Source organism: Phaseolus vulgaris, chromosome 9 (assembly GCF_000499845.2).
Source record: "Phaseolus vulgaris cultivar G19833 chromosome 9, P. vulgaris v2.0, whole genome shotgun sequence".
NCBI classification, from domain to species: domain Eukaryota; kingdom Viridiplantae; phylum Streptophyta; class Magnoliopsida; order Fabales; family Fabaceae; genus Phaseolus; species Phaseolus vulgaris.
In genome coordinates, this window is record NC_023751.2 from 18,265,651 (window position 1) to 18,275,672 (window position 10,022).

The 10,022-nt window shown below is 35.1% G+C and overlaps 2 protein-coding genes across 2 annotated transcripts; one reads left to right on the forward strand and one right to left on the reverse strand.

Moving 5' to 3' along the window:
* Window positions 1-369: 369 nt before the first annotated feature.
* LOC137821365 (uncharacterized) lies at window positions 370-3,718 on the reverse strand. Its single transcript, XM_068625921.1, has 11 exons — window positions 3,495-3,718; window positions 3,227-3,398; window positions 3,042-3,116; window positions 2,707-2,944; window positions 2,477-2,601; window positions 1,697-1,730; window positions 1,558-1,604; window positions 1,308-1,451; window positions 1,118-1,182; window positions 954-1,023; window positions 370-858 (listed from the first exon to the last, which is right to left on the reverse strand). Exons 1-11 carry the CDS (start codon window positions 3,577-3,579, stop codon window positions 693-695), a joined length of 1,221 nt encoding a protein of 406 aa, XP_068482022.1. The 5' UTR covers window positions 3,580-3,718; the 3' UTR covers window positions 370-692.
* A 1,312-nt stretch (window positions 3,719-5,030) lies between these two features.
* Window positions 5,031-9,323, forward strand: LOC137821364 (beta-galactosidase 13-like). The gene is made up of 17 exons (XM_068625920.1): window positions 5,031-5,396; window positions 5,498-5,593; window positions 5,683-5,795; window positions 5,877-5,943; window positions 6,026-6,118; window positions 6,204-6,347; window positions 6,429-6,523; window positions 6,616-6,721; window positions 6,807-7,010; window positions 7,097-7,264; window positions 7,354-7,532; window positions 7,627-7,736; window positions 7,824-7,933; window positions 8,043-8,150; window positions 8,235-8,339; window positions 8,443-8,588; window positions 8,687-9,323. Exons 1-17 carry the CDS (start codon window positions 5,178-5,180, stop codon window positions 9,153-9,155), a joined length of 2,532 nt encoding a protein of 843 aa, XP_068482021.1. The 5' UTR covers window positions 5,031-5,177; the 3' UTR covers window positions 9,156-9,323.
* Window positions 9,324-10,022: the final 699 nt, after the last annotated feature.

Sequence of the window (10,022 nt, forward strand, 5' to 3'; positions counted from 1 at the left end):
CTTTAATTCATTTTAATTATTTGCTGATAAAAAAAAAATAACTATTTTATTTTCCTTAGTTTACTACAAAATTAATTCATTAGCTAACTTGCACATAATTGAAAGCAAATTCGTAGATTTCCAAACACTAAAAAATAAGATTAATAAACAAAGGTACCTAAATACACCAAAATTGATGAAGGCATGTTTAACATCTCTCTATATCAAATGTATGCAGCCATAAGAATAAGTATTATTTGTGTACATAGAGCAAGCCCATGAAGGATATATTTGATATTCCTCATAAAGCACAATAAATGGACCATTAAGTGCAACATTATATCAAAATCAAATCAATTTCATGTTAGAGAAGAAAAAATACCCCTCAAATAAAGAAAAATGAAGTAGAACTAATCCCATTCCATCCTAACTTTATATTAATTTACAAAATTTAAATAATGGTAGTGCTTACTTTTTACTCCATTTCCGTTCACTAAATCTTCAAACATCAATTCAACCATAGTTCTAAATAATGGCATATTGACAGAAAATACTCTTTGAATTGAAGCATCAAACCTTATAGGGGGACACTAACGTACGTAGGCCATAAGATACTATTATGTAGAAAACCTTCACTTTCTACTCATGAAACACATTTTTGCCCGACATCGATGCTCGACAGTGAAACTGGGGATGAGAGCAATGTAGAAACTTTAGAAGTCTTCATCATCCGAGCTAACAAAGTCTAATTCAATCATCTTTTCTGTATACTTCGGAGTTGTAGCAGCCAAAACCTGGCCGTCTGGTTTTATTCTTTTTCCATCCAACTGTCGGTTTCTTATGACTGAAGAGGATCCCACATTCGGAAAAGATGATTTCCTGAAATAATAAGTCAAATTGGTATGTTCGTCCTCTACCAATGGCATCCATAACATGTAAGTGACAAACTCGAATATTTGTTTTTTCCATCTCACCTCTTCTCCGTACATTTTTGTTCATTTGGAATCTTTGATCCTTTATTCTTCACTTTTGGATCCGACTTGGCTGGATAATATAGACACAAGTAAGCTAAGAACACAATATCATGAATAATGAGTACATTAGTGAATGTCATTAAAGTTATAAGTAACCCAATCACCTGCAAGCTGAGAAAGAAACCTAATGCCTTGAGAATGAGTTGTTGTTGTTACTTTTCCTGCATTGCTGACAGAAACAGAAATTATTATTAATACTAGACTTCAACAGATTCAACTGGAAAGAAAAAAAAAATAGAAGGTCTTCACAATATAACTCAGCACTAGCCCGGGCCAAAATAATAGAAGACAAACCTCAAAGCCTTTCTGAGGCCATCCGCAGACAATAGTTTCACTGGCCGAGACTTCTTCAAGTTTGTTTTGTCAGCAAGGGGGTCAACTAAGTAAATTCCTTCTGATTTGAGGTAATTCCTAGACTTAAACGCTGTTTTTAAGTTTCTGCTAATAAAAAAATACATGTTTAAAACAGGTGAAATCAAACAAGTTGAGAACAAGCTTTACACCAGCAATAGGAAATTGAACCTTGAAAGAACTAAATACGCACCCTCCCTTGAGTTCACTTCGCATCGTGGAATAATTCTCTGATGCTTTCTACATGGTGTTATAAGTAGTTAGTGAAACTAATAATATCCTTGTCACAACAGAATATACATGAAAACCGAGAAGAATTAAAGGCTACTTACTGATTTATGATATTTACAATATGTCCCATGACGTCTGAAATAACAAAGATCAAGGGTTATGAAATCGGTATATGACGAAAACTAAGATAATGTAAGCTATTTTATAGTTCCTTTATCAATGAGTACACCTTATTGGATAGTTTTAAGGTCAAGTCCTTTAATATTAAACGTGGTATACTCATGAAAAACAAATTAACAAAATGAAATTATGAAAAGAACATGGATTCATGTAACAATTAATATTGCTCATGCTTGGCAAATGTGAATTTAGTAAACTGAATTCTTAAAAATCCCATAGATTGTTATTGAAGTGGAGATACCTAACAACAAACCTAAACTATTAATTCACCCACTCTGCTCTTCGTTTTCTAAAGTTCACCCTAGGGAATGTATTCCTTCAAATGCATCTTACAAACATTCAAAACAAATTATGCAACAAGATCTAGCATGATCTTACCTTATCTTTTTCACCCGTAAAAAGTGTCGGCCTATAGTTATTTATTAGTCCTAAAGTACTTCCTCTTCTGTTTTACTTATCAGAGTGAAAAATGTACCGTGCTTCTCAAAATTAAGGTACTTGGACACACTGCCAAATTGCAATTTAAATCAGGCACGTTCACTAAAGGGATAGTCGGTAAAAATGCAAATAAAAAAAAATCACCATGAATAACTCCGTTTGAAAATATTGGAGGACAAGGTTCACAGAATTAAAAAAAAAACTATTGCGAATCTAATGCCATTAAATCCAAAGAGAATAAGGAAAATCAGTTATTTACATACTTATTTATGACCAGCGTACAAGCCATCCCATCTGTTCGTTTCCCTTTGCAAACTCCATAATCAACAGAGGTGCCCATCTTCATAATTTGTCTGGCGGAGTATATACTCAAAGAAAAACCAGTACCCTGCAAAAACATTGAAAAACAGAGAGAAAGATTAGAAAACTTATGGCAAACCTTTGTGCCCCATAAACAACTGAAAAACCGATGCTACTCATAACAATTCAATACCGCATTATCCTTGCGAACAGTACAATTAAACAGTGCAAAGACCGTTCCCGCTTGTTCCTGCATATTCCTCTGATAAGCATCTCCAAACAAGAAAAGCGAAACGGTAGTCTCATCCAGACACCCAATTTTCCATATACAATAGTTTTTCCCTGTTGAACTCGTCCTCTGACTCCCCTTCTCAGTCAACACACCAACAGTGGCCCAACTTCCAGACAAGGTATCCCCAATCAACGAATTCCTGAACAATCCAAATCAAATCCTTAAATATTCCAATCTTTAATACTCGCAAAAAAGATTAAACGTTTTACGCATGAAGAGAAGGTGAAAAAGATTACTTGATAACAGATAACCGAACGAATCGAATGTCTGAAAAATGTTCCTTGAGCTCTGCAGGAGTTAACAATTGGTTCCTAGACAGAACAAAAAAGAGATAGAGAATAAATTGCAGTTCAGTCAGAGGCGTTAATTTACAGGCAGGCATATTAGTGAATAGGAGAAATGAAAACGAAGAGAATGAAACCTAATGCGAAGGCCTGAAAACTTTTCAAGCTGGGAATCATTGGTAACAGGTTTGTTGGTTGGTTTGGGCGGTTTGGGGGGATCGTAGGGAAGGCAATCCTGAACGGCGTTTTTGAATACGGACATGTCAGATTTCTCCCTTTGGTTGAGCGAATCGTCATCGGAAAGGTAACCTGCAATAATTGACATGATAATGAGAAGGGAACAAAGGAATGAAAATGCATAAAGAAAAGAATTGCATGCGATAGTGATAGTGATAGTGATGCTACCTGGTGTGGGAGAAGCGGGAGGAGTGTCGGGAACTCGGTCCTGAAGGGAGAGAAGAAGATCGAGGTCATCTTCGTGGCTTGTCATTGTGGCTAATGCTCTGTCCCTGCGTCACAGATCTCAACGCATTGAGAGAAGAGAAGAGAGAAAGGGTTAGGGTTTTGGTGATTTTGATTTTGGAGGGAGATTCATAGAGGGTATGCAAATGTTTTGGAGGGAATTCAGTTTATCAGTTTACTCTCCCTCCCTTCTTTTCCTACATCAACAATAAGATATTATAAATTACAAATTTTTTAAATTTCAGACAAATAAGCATTTTTAAATGTATAACTTATTTAAACATTTTAATTTTTAATAAATAAATATTTAAATAGAAATTATATTTTAAATTTATAATCAATTGTTTAAGTTATGATATAAATTTATTCTTAACAATTATTAATTAATTAATAAATAGCTTTGATAAAAAGAAAAAAATATAACTTTTTAAGGATGGAACGTTGATGGGAATAAATAAATAGCTAAATAAATAAAAAATATTAAGAGCCTTTTTTTAACGAACATCAAAAGTAGCAAATAAAACTATATTTAAAAAAATCAAAAACATATATATATATATATATATATATATATATATATATAAAAGAAAGAGAGAAAGAGAGAGTGATAATGTCTAATGGAATAAATGAAAATCTTACTCGTTAATTTGAGTATATTAATTTATAATATAAAAATAATGTCAAATTTAATTTTCATGTGTGCTTCAGCATAAGCATTCTTACTTTAAAATATCCAACAATTAGCCATGCCTTTTAAAGAAATTGTTAAGAGAACCAACAATTTACCTTTCAGAGCTACTTATAAATCAGATTTAAAAAATTACATTGCCAATATATTTTAATTAAATCCATATTAATTATAATTCACTTTTAAATTCGACATGTTTATTGAAAACTTATTAATTTAAGTGATACTTAAAATTTAATATTCTTAAATATAACTTTAGATTAAGTTATTGATTATATATTATTTGCAAACCAGATTTCATTCAGGTTTATTATGTTTAGAATCACCCATTTCAAATAATATTCTTAATTATAGCTTTAAAACAATTATAAAAAATCAACAACTTATTTTGCATGACAATTTCTATTTAAATCAGAAAGCAATTTATTAGGACTTTTTCTAGGGGAAACTGTTATATGATTAAAAACACACAAAAAATAAATTAAAAGGAAGTGAGAGAAAAGGTCAATGATGATTAAAAGTAATATAAATACAGTATATGTTTATAGAAATATTAAAAAATCATTAATTTGAATTTGTCTCAGTGTCTGTTTTTATGTAATAGTGGAATTCGTTATTTATTTTCAAAGATGGTGAGTAAATATAGGTAGATTGAGCTTAAAAAAGAGGAAATATAAGTGATTAGAATTTTTATGGTTAGAGGAAGGAATGTCCACCAAAGAATGGTAACAAAATGTAGAAAATAGTGGGTGAGAGAACAATTTTGTCTCCAAGGGTTGACAAAAATTGGTGTGGGAGAGTAGTATATAAGAGAAGGTGATGCAATGAGGAAATCAGCCTTTGGGTACCTCTTTCTCTACTTTTGAGAAGGAGGAACCTTGTATTGGCTCACTTCATCTCTCCTTTCGATTCTTATGCAACACTAACCAGTCATAAGGATGGAACACATCAATAACACCATGTCTCGCAGCTTTCTTTTCATGGCATTGCTTTCCATCATTGTGGTTGCGGCACATGCACGCGGTCATCATAAGGGAGCGCATGGTCGTCACATGACCGCTCAAAATGTCACTTATGATGGTAAGTCCATGTTCATCAACGGAAGGCGCGAGCTGCTATTTTCTGGTTCCATCCATTACCCACGAAGCACACAAGATGTAAGTTACTCTATTCCTAATCATATACTAATGCTACATTATTCATGCAAACTAATAAAATCACATGACTCATTTCACATTTGTGCGTATCAATAATGCAGATGTGGCCTGTCCTTCTTGATAATGCAAGACGCGGAGGCATAAATGTCATTCAAACCTACGTGTTTTGGAATGCTCACGAGCCCCAACAAGGACAGGTGAAATATTTCATTTCTCTTCTTTCAATTATTTTGTTACCACAAAACTCAAAGGGGTGTTCTGAATATGTTTTTCCCTCAATATGCAGTTCAACTTTGCTGGTAATTATGACTTGGTGAAGTTTATTAAGCTCGTTCAAGAACATGGAATGTTTGTCACTCTCAGGGTTGGACCCTTCATCCAAGCTGAGTGGAACCACGGGTAAAACATCCACTGACAAGTTGATTTCCAAATATATGATTCCTTTCCTTTCTTATTCTCATTCCTAATTTTGTTCATCAGAGGTCTTCCATATTGGCTTAGAGAGGTTCCTGGCATCATTTTTCGCTCTGACAATGAGCCTTACAAGGTAGTCTCAATCCTTCATATATAATTTATGGAAATTTAATATATAATTTAAGCATTAACATGAAAAATCTTTTAATTTGAAGCAATACATGCAAGCATTCGTGACAAAGATTGTACAAATGATGAAAGATGAGAAGCTCTTTGCTCCCCAAGGAGGGCCCATCATCCTAGCTCAGGTTTTGATTTTATAAACAACCTTGTGTTTAATTTCTTTTGAGTAATCAACCTACATAAACATGTGACATTATTCAATGGTTGCAGATTGAGAACGAGTACAACCACATTCAACTTGCATACGAAGAGAAGGGAGACAGTTACGTCCAGTGGTCTGCAAACATGGCAGTAGCACTGAATGTTGGAGTTCCATGGGTCATGTGCAAGCAAAGAGATGCACCTGATCCAGTGGTAAGTTATGATATGGTAGAAGTAGCATAGCCACAAATACTCTTCCAACTTAGACTCACCTTGTGTGATTTCATTTTGCAGATCAATGCATGCAATGGAAGAAATTGCGGTGATACCTTTTCAGGGCCAAACAAACCATACAAACCATCAATATGGACAGAGAACTGGACCGCTCAGTAAGAAATGACTTGACGTTTATCCTTAGTGAACAACTTCATAATCAGGAGCACTCATCTTAATACATTTTTGTGGTGATTTTATACTCCAGGTACCGAGTACATGGAGATCCACCATCCCAAAGATCCGCAGAAGATATTGCATTCTCAGTTGCCCGTTTCTTCTCCAAGGGTGGAAACTTGGTTAACTATTATATGGTGTTTCTCTCGACATCTAAATCTTGTTGTATTAATATAACTTGTGGCCATATCTTGTTTCTAACTCTATTTGCAACTTTTGTAGTATCATGGTGGAACAAACTTTGGTAGAACCAGTTCTGCTTTTACCACAACTCGTTATTACGACGAGGCTCCTCTTGATGAATATGGTCTACAGAGAGAACCAAAATGGAGTCATTTGAGGGATGTGCACAAAGCAGTGCTCTTGTGCAGGAAGGCTATCCTTGGTGGCGATACCAATGTAGAAAAGTTGAACCAATTCCATGAAGTAATCATCTGATACGACTTCTGATGTCTATGATAAAGAATGTAGTCTCACTAAAATATTAAGCTAAATAACTTTATTTAATGCAGATTAGAACCTTTGAGAAGCTTGGAACAAACATGTGTGCTGCTTTCATCACTAACAACCACACCATAGATGCAGCCACTATTAACTTTAGAGGCACCAACTACTTTTTGCCTCCACATTCCATTAGCGTCCTCCCTGACTGCAAGACCGTTGTCTACAACACGCAAAGTGTAATTAACTAACTAACTTGTTCATCTCTGATATATTATCATATACAATTCACAATCAGGTATTTATTCACTTTTGGCACATGTAACAGATTGTTTCACAACATAATTCAAGGAACTACGAGAGGTCGCCCATTGCAAACAATTTTCAATGGGAGATGTTCATCGAGGCTATTCCAACAACCAAAAAAATGGATACGTACCAGAACCTTCCGGCAGAGCTTTACAGCTTGCTCAAGGACACCACTGATTATGCTTGGTACACCACCAGGTGAGTTTGTGTACGAGGAATGCTTAATTATTTTACTCTTGAAACATTTTATATGACTATTGTCTCCAACTTCTAAGTTATTTATTCATTGCAGCTTTGAGTTGAGTCCACAAGACTTGCCAACAAAGCCTGGAGTTATCCCAGTTCTTCGTATTATGAGTCTCGGACACTCAATGGTTGCATTTGTAAACGGAGATCTTGTTGGTAAGCACGTAAAGTTAAAAGAAAAACACCATTAAAAAGGTGAGGAAACAGGGTAGTAATGTCAATGTCTTAATTATTGTGTGTTAGGAACTGCTCATGGAACCCATGAAGAAAAATCTTTTGAGTTTCAGCGACCAGTAGCATTTAAGGTTGGAACCAACTATATTTCCATCTTGGCTAGCACTGTTGGATTACCTGTAAGAGACTTAACTTTTTTCTTCTAGTTTGTTTAATGAACACCAATCCAAGTTTTAGCGAGCATAACAATATAACATTGTTTCATCTCTTGAAATTTTGAATATACAGGACAGTGGAGCTTACATGGAACATAGATACGCCGGACCCAAGTCCATATCTATCCTTGATCTCAACTCCGGAACAATTGATGTTAGTGACAATATGTGGGGTCATCGGGTTAGTAGAATTACTGCTCAGTAGAAAAATTATCGTTGAGCTTATTATAGTGACATAACTAAGTTGGTCCATTTCAATTGGCAGGTTGGTCTCAAAGGTGAAGGCATGAAAGTTTTCAGTGAGGAAGGATCATTGAGGGCAAAATGGATGCCACTCGCTCCAGTTCCACGCCCTTTAACGTGGTACAGGGTAAGAAATATCACACATCTTAAATGAAACTATTTTATTTATGAAACAGTTTCAAAAGCTTTCTACTTTTTCTATTTAACAATATTATGCATTGGTTTCACAGACTAGATTTGCCACCCCAGAGGGAACAGGTCCAGTTGCCATAAGGATGACTGGAATGGGCAAAGGATTGATATGGGTCAATGGTCAAAGCATTGGACGCCACTGGATGACTTTCCTCTCCCCACTTGGAACGCCTACTCAATCAGAGTAAGTAAATCACTGAAAAAAAGGGAAAACCTTTGTCTTGGTCTTGAACTTGATATTGGTCTAACTAAAAACCTTTGTAATTTGCACCACTCATTCAGGTTCCACATCCCAAGAGCTTTCCTCAACCCACAAGACAACTTGCTTGTTATATTTGAAGAGGAGGCAATGAATCCAGGACAAGTTGAGGTATTGAACGTGAACAGAGACACAATTTGCAGTTTCATTGCAGAGAACGACCCTGCCAATGTGAACTCATGGGTGTCTAGGAGAGGAAATTTCCATCCTATCGTGTCAAATATTGGACCCCAAGCTGCACTGGAGTGCATTCCTGGGAAAAAAATTACGGCAATTGAGTTTGCAAGTTTTGGCAACCCTAGTGGTTACTGTGGAGATTTTGTTTTGGGAAGCTGCAATGCTGCTGCTACAAAGCAAATTGTGGAGCAACAATGCTTGGGCAAAGAAACTTGCACGGTTGCATTAGATCGTGCAATGTTGAACCAAAATGGCGCGGATCCATGCCCAGAAATATTGGTGAAAACCCTTGCGATTCAAGCAAGGTGTTATTAGATCAATCAATCAATGAGTCCAAGATGGTTGGTTTGATTTGGCCAAATAGAGTCCAGGAGTTCAAACTTGTGTCATTGAGTTTTTGTAACATTATACTTCAATTCAGTGATTACATTATTTCTCATGTTCGTGGCAATAAAATTTTCACCCATTCAATTTTGTTAACAACTTATATCTTTTTTATATTTTTCAATTCTCTTTAGTAATGACATAAATATAATCTTATAAATAATAGTTGAACTACTTAGTTTGTTTTATCTAAAATTATATAAGTATACCAATTTATCCATAAATAACAATAAAAAATAGATTTAATTACCTTTTTAGTCTTCATATTCAATTTACTATCGTGATTTTTTTAAAAATAATTTTTTCTTGAGGTTTTTTAAAAATATAAAACTTGGTCCTTCTATTAAATTTCCATTAACAACGTTAATTGTTGATGACATGGCAACTGTGAGTGGGACACATGTCTTTATGTTAAAGCCTCGTCATTACGTTCAACCCTAATCACTTGTCTCTCCCTATGTGTCTCCTAACCCTAATCATCTTCCTCTAGCGGCCATACATGTCTTCCGTTGGTACCGCGGTTCTACCTTTTGTAGAAACTAACTCCTCCTCCACCTCCAAAGCACTGACACAATTGTGTCACTTGGTAAAGGCGGGGAGCAAGAATGATTTCCTTTGGATTTAAAAATTGTGTCCCCATACAAACCCATTTACTCTCTCAAGGTTTAATCCACTTTTTTGAGAGAGAGAAAGAAAAAGAACAAACAACACCATAAGATAAGTCATACCATGTGCTTGTTTAGTTAACACCTAAGGCTTTGCTTTTGTTGAGAAAAGAAAACTCTGAACTTTCAGATG